A 17369-nucleotide genomic window follows, 5' to 3' on the forward strand; every position below is an offset into this window, starting at 1 on the left:
ATGTTATGCCTTCTGCCTTGTTACATGGCAGATTTAATAAGCAAGAAAAGGCTAAAAGATTGTGCCCATGTAACGATGGCTCAGTTGAATCTCTGGCCCACCAATTACTCCACTGTCTCAGATTCAAGGAAATCAGTTCCAAGTATGTGAATCTCACTCCTTTACATTTACCCCATCTCCCCGATTTAATTAGATTACACTACTTGTTGGACAACCCTGATCCTTCTCTCTGTATGATAGTGGCAGACTTTCTCCTGGAAATTACTAAATACCAGTAGATTTCCCTCGTCCTAACATGTATATCCTGTATTGTATATGCTTTTTAATCTGTTTTTATTATTGTTGAACTGCTGTCTATGCCAATAAAGGCTTGCTTCATAAGAAATTACAACACATTTCTACCTTACACTGTGCAAGTATCTACTAGATCGGGGTCTTCAACCTGCGGCTCTCCAGATGTCCATGGACTACAATTCCCATCAGCCCCTGCCAGCAGGGCCAATTGGGCATGCTGGCAGGGGCTGATGGGATTTGTAGTCCATGAACATCTGGAGAGCCGCAGGTTGCAGACCCCTGAACTAGATTGTAGCCCTCCGTATAATGTTTTTTGTTGTGTTTGGCACCTGCGTGGCCGTCCTATACTGTTTTGAGTGTAGGATTTTGCTCTTTCACATCCATCTTTCTGCACAGTGCAGTGATGGGCAGTGATGGCGAACCTTTTCGAGATCGAGTGCCCAAATGGCAACCCAAAACCCACTTCTTTATCGCAAAGTGCCAACCCGGCAATTTAACCTGAATACTGAGGTTTTAGTTTAAAAAAACCGGTTGGCTCCGAGGCGTGCGTTACTCAGGAGTAGGCTTGGTGGGAGTCGGTGGCTTAGCTTTGAAGCAACCGTGCAATTCTTCCAACGGGTGAATCACGACCCTAGGAGGGTTTACTCAGAAGCAAGCCCCATTGCCAGCAACCGAGGTTACTCACAGGCAAAAGGAGGAGCAGTAGTAGTGTAGGAGGTTAAGAGCTCGTGTATCTAATCTGGAGGAACCGGGTTTGATTCCCAGCTCTGCCGCCTGAGCTGTGGAGGCTTATCTGGGGAATTCAGATTAGCCTGTGCACTCCCACACACGCCAGCTGGGTGACCTTGGGCTAGTCACAGCTTCTTGGGGCTCTCTCAGCCCCACCTACCTCACAGGGTGTTTGTTGTGAGGGGGGAAGGGCAAGGAGATTGTAAGCCCCTTTGAGTCTCCTGCAGGAGAGAAAGGGGGGATATAACTCCAAACTCTTCTTCTTCTTCTAAAAGATTGCACAAGTTCTTCACATGAAAATCAATGGGGTTTAATAGCGCTTAACAGGGTTACCTACACTGCTTCCCCAAAACTAGGTCTTAGGTTTAATGCTAATAATCCAGCCCAGCGGCCCAGGCCAGCCTAGATGTGTGTGTGGAGGGGCACTCTGTTTGCATGTACCCACAGAGAGGGCTCTGAGTGCCACCTCTGGCACCCATGCCATAGGTTCGCCACCACTGGTTTAGGGGCTGGGCTTCACCTTCTGCGGCCACCGGAAGAAGATAACTGCACGGAAAGCAGCAAAATCAGCTGATCCTGGTGGCGAGAGGCCTTCGCAGCATCACTTCCTGTTTGAGGCTAGAAACTGCAAATGCAGCTCCAAAGAGCTCCTAAGGCCGGAGAGGAGAGCCACTTCTGTTTTCTGGCCGAGTGGAACAAAACATACCTAGAAGATTCAGAGCACCCTGACTACTCCAAGGCCCGGTCAGAACTGTAGAAATGGAAGGCAAACCAGAAAAGGGTCTCTCCCCACCCTCCACCTCCCACCGCAGTGCACCAAAGAACATAAGAACAAGCCAGCTGGATCAGACCAGAGTCCATCTAATCCAGCTCTCTGCTACTCGCAGTGGCCCACCAGGTGCCTTGGGGAGCTCACCTGCAGGATGTGAAAGCAATGGCCTTCTGCGGTTGTTGCTCCTGAGCACCTGGTCTGTTAAGGCATTTGCAATCTCACATCAAAGAGGATCAAGATTGGTAGCCATAAATCGACTTCTCCTCCATAAATCTGTCCAAGCCCCTTTTAAAGGTATCCAGGTTTCCAAAGCTATCCAAAGCAGCTCCCCCACCATTCTTCATCTACAAACTGCGGACGAGTGCCTAAAAAGCCCCAAGCCCCAAAGACGGCAGCGCCAGGACAAAGGGGTTCGAGCCAGGCCTGGGGGAGTCCCTGATCCCAATCTGATCTGGAGGTCATCCCTAGCAAGGGACTTTTTCTCGTCTGCAATGCGGGGACAGCAAAAACAGTATCAATAGCTGGGCTGTTGTGTGGTTTCCGTGCTGTCTGGCCGTGTTCTAGCAGCATTCTCTCCTGACATTTCACCTGCATCTGTGGCTGGCATCTTCAGAGGATCTGATGGTAGGAATGGAAAGCAAGTGGAGTATATATACTGTGAGGTCAAAAGGGGAGGCCATCTGAATAGAGTAGCCTGGCATGTGAGTCACAGAGAAGTCTGTAGCCTGGGAGTAACAATGAAGATAGCAAGGTCAATAGGTGAATGGATCTGAATAGAAGTATCCTGGTCTTGATCCTCTGAAGGTGCCAGCCACAGATGCAGGCGAAACGTCAGGAGAGAATGCCGCTAGAACATGGCCAGGCAGCCCGGAAACCACACAGCACCCCAGTGATTCCGGCCGTGAAAGCCTTCGATAATAGACTTCCCTCTGTGATACACCTCTGAAGATGCCAGCCACAGATGCAGGCGAAACGTCAGGAGAAAATGCTACCAGAACACGGCCATACAGCCCGGAAGCCACATAATACCCCAGCGATTCCGGCTGTGAAAGCCTTCGACAGTACAGCATCAGTAGCGGTTGTGACATCTGCAGGGAGCAGGGACCCTTTCCTGGTCCACACAACAACTCTGCAAGGAAGGTCACTACCCCTAAATCCACACTATAGATCGGTGATGGCGAACCTTTTTGAGACCGAGTGCCCAAACTTCAACCCAAAACCTACTTATTTATCGCAAACACGGCAATTGAACCTGAATACTGAGGTTTTAGTTTAGAAAAAACGGTTGGCTCCGAGGCGTGTGTTACTCGGGAGTAAGCGTGGTGGTAGTCGGTGGCTTTGCTTTGAAGCAACCGTGCAACTCTTCCAACAGGTGAATCACGACCCTAGGAGGGTTTAATCAGAAGCAAGCCCCATTGCCAGCAACCGAACTTACTCCCAGGTAAAGGATCACACTTTAGTTCTTCGCATGAAAATCAGTGGGGTTTAACAGCGCTTAACAGGGTTACCTACACCGCTTCCCCAAAACTAGGTCTTAGGTTTAATGCTAATAATCAAACCCAGCGGCCCAGGCCAGCCTAGGTGTGTGTGTGTGGGGGGCAATTTCCCTCCCACATGATGAACTCTGTGCGTGCCCACAGAGAGGGCTCTGAGTGCCACCTCTGGCACCTGTGCCATAGGTTCGCCATCACTGCTATAGATTAATTTACCCTCACCTAGAGGGCGCAGGCTAGGCTTGAATCGTCAGATCTCAGGAGATAAGCAGGGTCGGTATTTGGATGGGAGACCCCAAGGAAGCTCAGGGTCTCGATGCAGAGGCGGGCCATACGGCAAGTGACCCCTGAGGGTCACTTGCCTAGAAAATCCCACAAGGGGCCGTCGTAAGCATAAATACATTCGGCTTGTCTCTCTAGCGAAAAAACAACACCCGCTCTTGAATCCGACTCTTGCTTAGGCCCAGCAGGCTGTCAACTGATGCACAGAAGAGGAGAGAGAAGTCACGCCTAAGGAGCAGCAGTGGCGTAGGAGGTTAAGAGCTCGTGTATCTAATCTGGAGGAACCGGGTTTGATTCCCTGCTCTGCCGCCTGAGCTGTGGAGGCTTCTCTGGGGAATTCAGATTAGCCTGTGCACTCCCACACATGCCAGCTGGGTGACCTTGGGCTAGTCACAGCTTCTTGGAGCTCTCTCAGCCCCACCTACCTCACAGGGTGTTTGTTGTGAGGGGGGAAGGCAAGGAGATTGTCAGCCCCCTTGAGTCTCCTGCAGGAGAGAAAGGGGGGATATAAATCCAAACTCCTCCTCCTCCTCCTTCTTCTTCGGCCACCCTGAAAGGAGGGCTTCCTGCATGCTTTGGGGGGGAGGGTCTGGGTAGGATGCCGTTTAGCCCCCGCCCTGCGAGCATGCCACCCCTTCCTGCACAAGCTGGTAGGCAGATGCAAAGAGACTGCAACCTTTTGGCACCCTGATTCACTCCCCCCCCCCCCGAAACAAGGGGATGCCTTGGGGGGGTCTCGGGCCACACACCCCCACGCCTGGCGAGCAAGACTTGGCATCTCCAAGTCTTGCACTGAGCCCTGGATTACCAACCCTGCCGGACAGTTCGTGGCTGAATCTAAGATATGAACTGGGTCGTTGCTCATGCTCTAAACCAGTGATGGCAAACCTTTTCGAGACCGAGTGCCCAAACTGCAACCCAAAACCCACTTCTTTATCGCAAAGTGCCAACACGGCAATTTAACCTGAATACTGAGGTTTTAGTTTAGAAAAAACGGTTGGCTCCGAGGCATGCGTTACTTGGGAGTAGGCTTGGTGGCAGTCGGTGGCTTTGCTTTGAAGCAACTCTGCAACGCTTCGAATGGGTGAATCATGACCGTAGGAGGGTTTAGAAGCAAGCCCCATTGCCAGCAACCGAGCTTACTCCCAGGTAAAGGATTGCGCTTTAGTTCTTCCCATGAAAATCAGTGGGGTTTACAGCACTTAACAGGGTTACCTACACGTCGTGCCCAGTAGCCCAGGCCAGCCTAGATATGTGTGTTTGGGGGGGGAACAAACTCTGTGTATGCGTGCCCACAGAGACGGCTCTGAGTGCCACCTCTGGCACCCGTGCCATAGGTTCGCCACCACTGCTCTAAACTGACAAACAGCCGCCAGGACGAGGCTCCCTTGCCGTGTGGCCAACCTGCTTTTTGGAAGAGGGACAGAAACAGAGGCAGAGGGCTTGGCTGTTTGCTGTGCGCCGGGGGGGGGGGGGGGGGGGGGGGGCTAAAGTCTTTGCCACGTCCTTCCTAAGTCTACTTCCATAAAGTCAGCAACAGGCCTGTTCCAGCTGGGGAGGCCGGCTGAGGCCCATCCCTTTGCTTTTACTTACAGCTGCAGTTCATAACATTCAAAGACAAGAGGCTGGTTTGAAAAGACCCGGGAGAGTCTCAGCCACGACACAAGGCGGGGCCGGAGTCAGGAGGGGAGGCTACTGCTGGGGGTTTCTGAACCCTTCCACCCAGGCGGCGTGGCTGGCCCCCTCCTCATCGAGAGAGGCCCTGCAAGAGAGCTTTCTACGGTCAGACGTTACCTCCAGCACTGGCCCGGCTCCCAAAATGGTCCTCTCCACCCCGCTGGCATAGCCCTTCTGGCTCAGGGCCGTCAGGCAGTGGATCAGGAAGTTGGTGCTCTGCGTCTTCCCGGACCCGCTTTCCCCAGAGATGACGATGCATTGGTTGACGCGCTTCTTGAGCATGGCGTGGTAGGCCACGTCGGCAATGGCGAAGATGTGCGGCTCCAGCTTCCCCAGCTGGTGGTTCTCGTACAACTGGACGTACTTGGGGTTGTAGATGGGCAGGAACTGGAAGGGGTTGATGGCGATGAGGATGCTGCCCACGTAGGTGTAGATCTTCTGCTTGAGGAAGCGACGCTGGAGGTTCTCCAGCAGCGTCGCCTCCGTCAGGCTGGGCAGGTTGCAGAGGTCGTCGAAGTCTTCCTGCTGCCAGGGCAGGAAGCCCCGCTCCACCAGCCGCCGGGCCGCCGCCGCCGCCTCCTCCTGCCGCTGCTCCCCCTCCGAGGACAGCTGCATGTGGAAGTACTTGATGGTGCCATCGGTGTTCCTCTCTTGCAAAAGGAAATAGTAGCCCTCTCGCTGGGGGTGCTCGTCCTGGGCCCGACGAGGCCACAGCAAGACCCGGTGGACGGGGGAGTCGCTCCCGTCCAGCACCCACTCTTCCCCCCCGGATTCCTTCACCTCCACCAGCACGTAATGCTTCGACGGGTCCAGTTTCAAGGCGCCGACGGCATCCTCGATGACCTCCGTGGTGGTGGCATCCTTCGTGGCTGTCACCTGGCAGCAGGAGACGCTTTCCGTCGAGAGCTGGGGGTAAATGTGGAGGTTATAGGCCGCCCCAACTTGGCACACGGCACCGCCGGCATCTTTTAAACTCATCATGGCACACGCCCTGCCTCGGCATGCCGGCCCAGCTCGCTGCGCTGGGTTCTGTTACCTGAAAGCAAGAAAAAAAACCTCAGAAGTCTTTAATGGCACATTAAAACCAACAGAAAGCAGGTCTGGCTAGACCAGGGGCGGCCAACCTATGGTGCTCCAGATGTCCATGGACTACAATTCCCACCAGCCCCTGCCAGCATGGCCAATGGTAGTCCATGAACATCTGGAGCGCCATAGGTTGGCCACCCCTGTATGGCGTTCTGAAAAAGTAAACTATTATAATGCCATAAAGTATCAAATATACCAAACTAGTTGTGAGATTCTCTTTTTTTTTAATTCCATTTTATTTTATTCTTCGATTCCCATCAGCCCCTGCCAGCATGGCCAATGGTAGTCCATGAACTTCTGGAACGCCATAGGTTGGCCACCTCTAGGTTAGACCTTTCGCCCTAACAACACCGGAATTTAAAATTCAACAAACAGTTTGACGTCACATTGTCATTTTGCTGGTCCTCTTTTAAGTTCAGAATATTCTACAAGAGACCTTGCCCTCGGGTGGCCAAAAAGAGTGCCGCCGAAGCTGTTATCGCCTCGTTCTTACCAGCCAAAAGAGTTTGGAGGAGAGATCTACCTGGACTTTTCTTTCCCTTGACGAATTACAGGCTCAGTTAAATGCGAACTGGCGTCATCATGCAGCGGGCACTTTAAGATGATGAAAGCGAGGAAGGAGAGGGTCAGAGCCCAAGACCAGCAGAGGTGATACAGAGCTCTGGTGGAGAGCAGGCTCTGATAGGGGCAGGAACATCGTCAGAGGGAACCGGGTGGGGGCCAGAGGTGGGTGGAGATGGCCAGCCGCAAGGCCAAGATGCTTGCCAACAGAGGGAGGATCAGAGGTGGGATCCAGCAGGTTCTCACAGGTTCCCGAGAGTAGGTTACTAATTATTTGTGTGTGCCGAGAGGGGGTTACTAGTTGGTGATTTTGCCATGTGATTTTTGTCTTAGTTACGCCCCTCCTCTCAGCAGTAGCGTGCAGAACTTGAAGCAGTCTAGCAGGAGGTGCACCGGCGTGCGTGGCAGCCTGCGTGCATTAGTTTCCCGCCCAAGGACCGGCGCAGCGGCTGCGTCCTTGCCACAGCCCCGCCCAAGAATGCCCCGCCCCTGGAATGCCCGGCCACGCCCCCGTCGTGCCCTGCCCAGCCCCACTGGCGCTACGCCACAGTTTGAATCCCACCACCATGGGAACCAGTTACTAAAATTTTTGGATCCCACCACTGGGGAGGATGGTAGGGGGGTCCCATCCAGGGAGGCAGAAGATCAGAAGATGGACCAGAGAAAGGTGTCATTGGAACCTGAGCACCTCCACAGCCGCACTTGCTAGGGGAGAAGCAGGAGGCTCCAATAGGGTTGCCTCGGGCTTTCTTTCCCAGCAGCCATGGTGAGTTGGCCACCCTGCCCTCCCTGCCCCCGGCATCAACAGCTGCAAAGCATCTGTCTGTCTCTGCAAAGTGACTCAACCGGTCGTAGCATCTGCCACCGCATCCGGGGCTGCCCTGAACGAAAACCCTCCCGTCTGCCTCGCAACAGCGGGGTTCCTATTTGGGCGGAATCGGAGCCTCGCGGTAATTTCCTGGTGCCGGCGACGGCTTCGGGGGTATCTCCGCTGGAACAAGCACCACTTTCCCCTGTGCGCCAACTTCCACTTGAGACTCACGCCTCTCGCCTCTCTCCTGCCCGGCCGTTCACAGCCTCCGGCCGGCAGCTGAGCAGCGGATCTGGTGATTGACAGCTGGCACAGGCCCCAGTGGCCCAGACAGGATAGAGGAAATTCAACTGAAAATAGCAAGGACTGAGACACGGAAGGCAGGAACTCTCCGCAGCAAGACTCCTACGGAAGTGATGGCGAACCTTTTCGAGACCGAGTGCCCAAACGGCAACCCCAAACCCACTTATTTATCGCAAAGTGCCAACATGGCGATTTAACCTGAATACTGAGGTTTTGGTATAGAAAAAAATGGTTGGCTCCGAGGCGCGCTTTACTCAGGAGTAAGCTTGGTGGTAGTCGGCGGCTTTGCTTTGAAGCAACCGTGCAACGCTTCGAACGGGTGAATCACGACCCTAGGAGGGTTTACTCAGAAGCAAGCCCCATTGCCAGCAACCGAGCTTACTCCCAGGTAAAGGATCATGCTTTAGTTCAGGGGTAGGGAACCTGCGGCTCTCCAGATGTTCAGGAACTACAATTCCCATCAGCCCCTACCAGAATGGCCAATTGGTTCCTGAACATCTGGAGAGCCGCAGGTTCCCTACCCCTGCTTTAGTTCTTCCCATGAAAATCAGTGGAGTATAATAGCGCTGAACCTACACTGCTTCCCCAAAACTAGGTCTGGGGAACAGGGTTTGATTCCCCGCTCCGCTGCTTCAGCTGAGGAGGCTTATCTGGGGAACTAGATTAGTCTGTGCACTCCCACACACGCCAGCTGGGTGACCTTGGGCTAGTCACGGTTCTTCGGAGCTCTCTCAGCCTCACCTACCTCACAGGGTGTTTGTTGTGAGGGGGGAAGGGCAAGGAGATTGTCAGCCCCTTTGAGTCTCCTTACAGGAGAGGAAGGAGGGATATAAATCCAAACTCTTCTTTTTCTTCTAAACGCCACATCCACTTAAAACGGCTTCCTGCCTAGCACAATTTCGGCCTGAGACGTTGGAAGAGTTATTATCAGTCAGGCGCCAAAGGGCAAAGGCAAGAAGGCCCTAGCCTGACAGACCTAATTAGGAGTCTCTTGGCTCTTGATCTCAATGTCCGCTGGGGGTTGTAACAGAAGAGGCCGTCAGACAAACATGGGCAGAGAAGGCTCGCATATAGCAACCAACACAAGCAATGCACGGCAGCCTAGTGCAGGGGCGTAATGCCCATTGGGCAGGGTGGGCAGCTGCCCAGGGCATCACCTTGTGGGGGGCATCAAAATGCAGGGTTCGTTTTTGGGTATTTTTAGTGGTTTTCCATTTTTGGCCTGCAGGGGGCGCAGTTTTTCGATTAGTGGCACCAAATTTTCAGCGTATCATTAGGAGACTGTCCTTATGCTACCCCCCAAGTTTGGTGAGGTTTGGTTCAGGGAGTCCAAAGTTATGGACTTTCCTCAAAGCTGGGTGCTCTCCCATCCCCCCCATTGTTTTCCAATGGGAGCTAATAGGAAGATGGGGGGCTACAGTCTTTATGAGGGTCCATAACTTTGGCCCCCCTGAACCAAACTGCCAATCTCGCCAAACCTGGGGGGTATCATTAGGCGAAAGTCTCCTGATGAGACCCCTGAAAGCCTTTTGAGACTGTGCCTTCAAGTAATGTGCCTCCCAGCATGCAGCCTCATTGACAGCAATGCGAGAACTCAATGCAAGATACAAAGATTCTTGGGCAAATTTCTAGGATGTTCCTGCGGGGGGTGTATTTTACTGGATGTGGCACCAAAATTTCAGGGGTATCATCTGAGATGATGTGAGTACTCCCCAAGTGCTGGTGCAGTTTGGTTTAGGGGGTCCACAGTTATGGACCCTCAAAGGGTAGCCTCCATGTCCTTAGCAAAGAATGGGGGATGGGGCACCCCCTTTGAGAGTCCATAACTGTGGACCCCCTAAACCAAACTGCACCAAACTTGGGGGGTACCATAAGGACAGTTTCCAGATGATACCCTGAAATTTTGGTGCTGATACATCCAAAAATGCGCCCCCTGCAGGAACATCCTAGAAATTTGCCCAAGAATCTTTGTTCTGCATTGAGTTTTCTGTATTGCTGTTCCTACGGGTTGCAGGCTGGGGGGGGGGGCATTTCTGAAGGCACAGTCTCAAAACTTTCAGGGTCTCATCAGGAGACTGCCCTGATGATACCCCCCAGGTTTGGTGCAATTTGGTTCAGGGGGGCCAAAGTTATGGACCCTCAAAACTGTAGCCCCCATCTCCTATTAGCTCCCATTGGAAACAATGGGGGATAGGGGCACCCCCTTTGGGAGTCCATAACTTTGGACTCCCTGAACCAAACCTCACCAAACTTGGGGAGTAGCATAAGGACAGTCTCCTGATGATACGCTGAAAATTTTGGTGCTGATATGTTTAAAAATGCACCCCCTGCAGGCACCAATGTCCTGGTGCAAAAAGAAATTTGGTCATGGTGGAGTGGCCGCCCATTGGGGGGGGGGGGCATCCAACTCAGGTTTTGCCCAGGGCTACAGTTTGCCCAGAGCTGCCCCGTTACGCCCCTGGCCTAGTGTCAGTGTTTGCAAAAAGCAAAACTGATTGAAAAAGGAGGATTTTGGGTAGATTTATTGAACGCAGGATATAATGGATGACAGCAGAGCGGATAAAAGACAAAGATCACGGTATAAAATGACGGTAAGAGCTGTACACGCAGTTATAGCATTGGGTTGGAAGGATAAGAAAATATGGGCAATACAGAAATGGTTAGAATACATTTGGGAACAAGTACAGCTAGAAATCTTTGAGATAATGTCAAGGAATCGATGATGGCAGGATAGACAGAATGAAATCATGAAGATACGAACTTTGTATGCGGACTGGATGAGAGAACTGGAGTTAATGAAGAAAGATGGGAGAAGAGGCTGGAAAGAATGAACCTGTTGCTCAGTTAAGAAATTAAGAAGAAGAAGAAGAAGAAGAAGAAGAGGAGGAGGAGGAGGAGGAGGAGGAGGAGGAGTTTGGATTTATATCCCCCCTTTCTCTCCTGCAGGAGACTCAAAGGGGCTTACAATCTCCTTGCCCTTCCCCCCTCACAACAAACACCCTGTGAGGTAGGTGGGGCTCTGTAGAGCTGTGACTAGCCCAAGGTCACCCAGCTGGCGTGTGTGGGAGTGCACAGGCTAATCTGAATTCCCCAGATAAGCCTCCACAGCTCAGGCGGCAGAGCGGGGAATCAAACCCAGTTCCTCCAGATTAGATACACGAGCTCTTAACCTCCCACGTCACTGCTGCTCCTCGTGGGGGGGGGGAAGGGGGGGAAACTGTACGGTTTGGATAAAATGTAAATTGTTATACACGTATGTATTGGAATGATCCGACTATACAAATAAAAAATTAAAGAATAATTAAAGAATAAAATAAGATTTACTGAAAGCACACTCACGCGCCCTCCTCGCCACCACAGGCAGCAGAACAGAGGAATCATAGTGACAAAACAGAACGTAAACAAGCCGGCAGCGGAAAGCAACAGTTCCAAGAACCTAGGTAGGCTCACGATCAATGGACAGGGGGAAGAGGAATAAAATTTTCCCACAAATGTCCAAGACGGTGGCGTAGCGCCAAAGGGGCAGGGAGGTGCGCGGCACACCAGGCAAGCGCCCCTGCATGGGCGTGGCAAGGGTGTGGAGGGGGCGTGGAGGGGCAGGCGGGGGCGTGGCAGGGCGCAGTATCCCCTCGCTGCACCCCTGGTTCAAGAGAACCGGATTGCTCTCAGTGGGCACCTGAGATATAGCAGCAGGGATGCAAACACAGGCAGGAAGAGGCCTTCCGGATTCCCAGTCTGTCCCAAGCTTTGAGGCCTGAAACCATATTTCGAACCAGGCCTGAACATGAACTGGAAACTGGTGGAAAAAACCCCCCCTTTCTGGCGCCCGTCACCATCCGTCCGGCAAACCTTTTGAAGCGAGAACCCCCAGAAGGGTCGTCTGCCGCAGCCAATCTAAGCTCACGTCTAGCAGCACCTTTGAGGCAAACATTTCCTCCAGCGTCAGCCTCCCCGGAGTCCAGAGCCCGCCTTCCACAGAAGCCCCACAACACAACAGCATCCGACACCAGTGGTGGCGAACCTATGGCACGGGTGCCAGAGGTGGCACTCAGAGCCCTCTCTGTGGGCACGCACAAACAGAGTCCCCCCCCCCCACACACACACATCTAGGTCTGGCCTGGGATTCGTGGCGCAAGTTCCCGCCACTGTTGTTCTGCAGACGGGGCCCGAGATCCGAGGGCATTTATGCACAACAAAAACACCAAAACCCAGATGCTCAGGAACATCAAAAGGCAAGGAAAACCAGCCGGTAAAAAGCAAAGAAAAGCGGCAAGATGAAAAGCTCCCATTTCCGACTCACTTTCTGCTGTAATGATAAACACATTGACGGGGTCCGGTACAACCAGTCAAAAAGCATAGAATACTATAAAAACATACAATACTACCTACCTAGTTCTGTCAGGTAGGCAATAGGAACCAAACAGAGAATTCTAAAACAAAGACTGTGGTGACTGAAGGTACAATTTTGGTGTTTTTTTCTTTTGGTGAGATAGAGTATAGTCAGAAATAATACTATGCTGGCAGGGGCTGACGGGAATTGTAGTCCATGAACATCTGGGGAGCCGCAGGTTGCAGACCCATGTTCTAGTCTGACATTTTAACCGTCCCATCACACTGATTAGTATAGTAGTACAGCATATTAGCATAGTATTATTTCTGACTATACTCTGTTTCACCAAAAGAAAAAAACACCATGCTGGCAGGGGCTGATGGGATTTGTAGTCCATGCACATCTGGAGAACCGCAGGTTGCAGACCCCTGGACTAGAATCTGGAAAACTTGGGGTGACGTGGAGTGGGGGAAGGATGCTCTCGCCCAATTCCCCTCCTTGGGGCAGCCCCACACCACATAATAATTATTAATATTATTATTTCAATTTATTCCCTGCCCTTTACAATAGTTCCATGGAATCCTAGGCACAGCCTCTGTAGCCACCATCCTCCCTCTTACATCATTGGAAGGATCTAACCCAGGGGCGGGCAACTATGGCCCTCCAGATGTTCGTGGACTACAATTCCCATCAGCCCCTGCCAGCATGGCCAATTGGCTATTCTGGCAGGGGCTGATGGGAATTGTAGTCCACGAACATCTGGAGGGCCCTAGTTGCCCACCCCTGATCTAACCCAATCATAATTTGACTGGTCATCTAAAAAATCCCATTTAATAATAAGCCTCGAAAATAAAAAGGGTTTTCTGCAACCCAGGAAAACAAGCAAGAAGGGAAAGCGGCCTGCGGAATTGGCCCAACAGAAATCTTTATCCACTTGTTCAAAGATGGCCCGGATCCAGAGGTTCTACAGTGGGCCCTTGTGTCTGGTGACCCGGATATCCTGATGGGATGGATCTATTAGGCCGGAGATGCAGAAGCCCATCTGAAGGAGGTCCAGCGAGCCAAGCAGCGCCCACCCACTCAGAGGAGCTGGCGATGGCTGCCCTCCCAAAGAGCCAGCGTGGCGCAGTGGTGAAGAGCGGTGGACTCCGCCCCGGAGAACCGGGTTTGATTCCCCACTCCTACATTCCTGCTGGGTGACCTTGGGACAGCCCCGGTTCTCTCGGAATTCTCAGCTCCACCTACCTCACAAGATGTCTGTTGTAAGGAGAAGAAGGGAAAGGAGTTTGCGAACCCCTTCAGGTCTCCCTTACAGGAGAGGAAAGCGGGGTATAAATCCAAACTCCTCCTCCTCCTCCTCCTCCTCCTCCTCCTCCTCCTCCTCCTCCTCCTCCTCCTCCTCCTCCTCCTCCTCCTCCTCCTCCTCCTCCTCCTCCTCCTCCTCCTCTTCCTCTTCCTCTTCTTCTTCTTCTTCTTCTTCTTCTTCTTCTTCTTCTTCTTCTTCTTCTTCTTCTTCTTCTTCTTCTTCTTCTTCTTCTGCCCTCTCTGCTGTCCTGGCTGTCTTCTGAAATTCAGCCCTGTCACCCTGTTGGTGCTTCCGGGCCAGGGCTGGTCCCAGCCCTGAAGGAAGCTCAAGATAATCACAGCGGGCTTTTCAACAACAGTCTACTTCAAAGAGGTTCTTCAAAGCTAGCCCTGAAGCACTGAAGTCAAAGAGGAGATGGAAAACAGGAGCCGGAAAAGTAGATCGTTTGCCCTTTTGGGGAAAAAGGATACAGGCCCTTTCGGAGTACAGCCGAATTTATTGCACTGGATATGGCTGCAGGCCGTCACAAGAAGTCAAAAGAAATGTAAAATATAACAAAATAAATATAAATAAATAAAAAATGCAAATCATATAGAAGAAGAGGAAGAGTTTGGATTTATATCCCCCCCTTTTTCCCCTGTAAGGAGACTCAAAGGGGCTGACAAACTCCTTTCCCTTCCCCCCTCACAACAAACACCCTGTGAGGTAGGTGGGGCTGAGAGAGCTCCGAAGAACTGTGACTAGCCCAAGGTCACCCAGCGGGCGTGTGTTGGAGTGCACAGGATAATCTGAATTCCCCAGATAACAAGAAGAAGAAGAAGAAGAAGAAGAGAGAGGGAGAGTTTGGTTATATCCCCTTTTCCTGTAAGGAGACTCAAAGGGGCTGACAGAAGCTCCTTTCCTTCCCCTCACAGCAAACACCCACATGGCCAAGGGTGGGCAGGGCTGAGAGGAGCTCGAAGAACTGTGACTAGCCCAAGGTCACCCAGCGGGCGTGTGTTGGAGTGCACAGGATAATCTGAATTCCCCAGATAACAAGAAGAAGAAGAAAGAGAGAAGAGGAGAGTTTGGATTTATATCCCTTTTCCCTGTAAAAGGAGACTCAAAGACTGACAAACTCCTTTCCTTCCTAGCTCAAACACCCTGTGAGGTAAGGTGGGAGACTGAAGGACTCGAAAGAACTGTATGACTAGCCAAAGATCACCCAGGCAGGCGTGTGTTAATTAAGGTGCACAGGCTAATCAGATTCCCAGATAACAAGAAGGAGAAGAAGAGAAGAAGAAAGAGAAGAAGAAGAAGAGAGAGAAGCAGAGAAGCCAGAAGAAGAAGAAGAGCTGACTTAAGAGGCTGACAAGAAGAAGAAGATGAAGAAAGAAGAGAGTAGAAGAGAAGAGGAGGAGGAGTTTGGATTTGCATAATCCCCCTTTCTCTCTCCTGCAGGAGTCTCAAAGGGGCTTACAATCTCCTTGCCCTTCCCCCTCACAACAAACACCCTGTGAGGTAGGTGGGGCTGAGAGAGCTCCGAGAAGCTGTGACTAGCCCAAGGTCACCCAGCTGGCGTGTGTGGGAGTGCACAGGCTTATCCGAATTCCCCAGATAAGCCTCCACAGCTCAGGTGGCAGAGCTGGGAATCAAACCCGGTTCCTCCAGATTAGATACATGAGCTCTTAACCACTTCGCCACTGCTGCTCCTACATTGCATAAAATATCTGAAGAAATTACGGTTATCCTTTCCATGTTGCGACTTCCCCCATTGCGGTTTTGACATGTTGTGGGTCAGGCTGAGAAATTAAATGGGAATTTTGGGGGAGTTTTGAGGAAACCGCAGATGACACAGAAAAAGCTCAGAAACTCAGAAATTCAAAAAATATGTAAAACAAAATATATGCACAGCTTAGTATAATAGCAACATTTTCCCCTTTTTATACCATAAATACACACAATTTCTTTTTAAAAAGTTAAAAGAAGACATTCAGAATTATTTTCTGTATGAAGAAATTCAGACTTATTCTCTGGTACGAAGGGAGGACCAAAAATGTTTACGTGGATGTCCAAATCGTGCGGGGCGCTGCATCCCTAACCTCAGCGATGTGGAAAGGATAATTGTATATAACAAAACCCAGTAACCCATGATAAATAGGGCTCAGTTAGTAAAAAATATATATAGTTTAGTTGGAATTTCTTAGCAATTGCTTTATATTTTGGATTCCTGAATATTTTTCTAGCTTGATCCGGGCAAATGAGTACTTGTATGGAGAATAAAATGGAGTCTATATCAGATAAAAGCATCAATTTCTTGAAGAAGAAGAAGAAGAAGAAGAAGGAGGAGGAGGAGGAGGAGGAGGAGGAGGAGGAGGAAGAAGAAGAAAAGTTTGGATTTATATCCCCCCTTTCTCTCCTGCAGGAGACTCAAAGTGGAGCTTACAATCTCCTTGCCTTCCCCCCCCCCTCACAACAAAGACCCTGTGAGGTAGGTGGGGCTGGGAGAGCTCCGAGAAGCTGTGACTAGCACAAGGTCACCCAGCTGGCGTGTGTGGGAGTGCACAGGCTAATCTGAATTCCCCAGATAAGCCTCCACAGCTCAGGCAGCAGAGCTGGGAATCAAACCCGGTTCCTCCAGATTAGATACACGAGCTCTTAACCTCCCATGCCACTGCTGCTCCTGAGGTCAGAATAAATATTTAGACCCATTAATATGCCAGCAAAAATTCTGGCTCTGGATTGTTTATACAGAGGACAGTATGCAATGCAATGTGGTAGATCCTCTACTACATGTTCTCCAGAAATGCAGACGTAAGGCTAACGGAGTCTAGGAGAACCTTCCGGCCAATAATGCTATCAGCATTGTCTGAAAACAGACAGGAAGTAAGTGCCATTCTGAGGTTATGAGAAGTATTGTTTGCCAAATATTCAGATCTTGCATGGCCTTCTTTGATAAATTTAAACCAAGGAAAAAAATTGATATTGATAAACTGATATAGCTTATCTGTTAAACATCACATCTAAATGGTTGTGGTGGGTTTTCCGGGCTGTTTGGCCGTGGTCTGGTGGATCTTGTTCCTAACGTTTCGCCTGCATCTGTGGCTGGCGTCTTCAGAGGTGTATCACATAGGGAAGTCTGTTACACACTGTGTCCAGATGTCCCTGTGTAACAGACTTCTCTTTGTGATACACCTTCTGAAGATGCCAGCCCACAGATTACCCCAGGCTAACGTTAGGAACCAAGGTAAGATCTACCTGACCACGCCAACCACTACTAGGCTCCACAACAACCAGTTGAATCTGGCCGTGAAAGCGTTTGACAATACATATCACATCTGAACATCCAGTCATGAAGATTTCATCCAGCTACAGGGGCAATTTGCCTGCCATCTGGTATAGAGGAGCGAGAGAGAATGTTTTCACAAGTAGCCACTCGTAAGTTATTGTTCTGTTGCATCACACCAAAACTCAATTTGCTGAATAAATTACTAGAGGTTATACTTTGTTTATTCCAATGTTTCAACAGGGCGAGTGGAAGAGGCTCTTGACTGAAGGCAGTCCGAGCTCAGACCTCAACTATGTGGCTGGAGTCCCCTTGGCTAGAACCAGAATTGTGTGCATAAAAAGATTTTGTAGAGGTTCTAAACTTGAGCTCCTTATGGGAGCAGAGAGGAAACCATAGCAGGCAAAGTTATGCACAAACCAGAGCTTGTTTCTCACACCTGGTAAACTAACTAGGATAA

General features: G+C 50.9%; 1 protein-coding gene across 6 annotated transcripts in view; it reads right to left on the bottom strand.

The window, feature by feature from the left end:
- Positions 1-17369, bottom strand: part of MYO9B (myosin IXB) — a 126396-nt gene that overhangs the window by 90411 nt on the left and 18616 nt on the right. For all 6 annotated transcript variants that reach the window (XM_048497514.1, XM_048497515.1, XM_048497516.1 and 3 more), the window contains one exon: positions 5365-6283. In XM_048497514.1, the coding sequence (XP_048353471.1) occupies positions 5365-6228 (864 nt within the window). In that variant the 5' untranslated portion in view covers positions 6229-6283. The remainder of the gene's footprint in view (positions 1-5364; positions 6284-17369) is intronic.

This window comes from Sphaerodactylus townsendi, linkage group LG05 (genome assembly GCF_021028975.2).
Source record: "Sphaerodactylus townsendi isolate TG3544 linkage group LG05, MPM_Stown_v2.3, whole genome shotgun sequence".
In the NCBI taxonomy this organism is placed as follows: domain Eukaryota; kingdom Metazoa; phylum Chordata; class Lepidosauria; order Squamata; family Sphaerodactylidae; genus Sphaerodactylus; species Sphaerodactylus townsendi.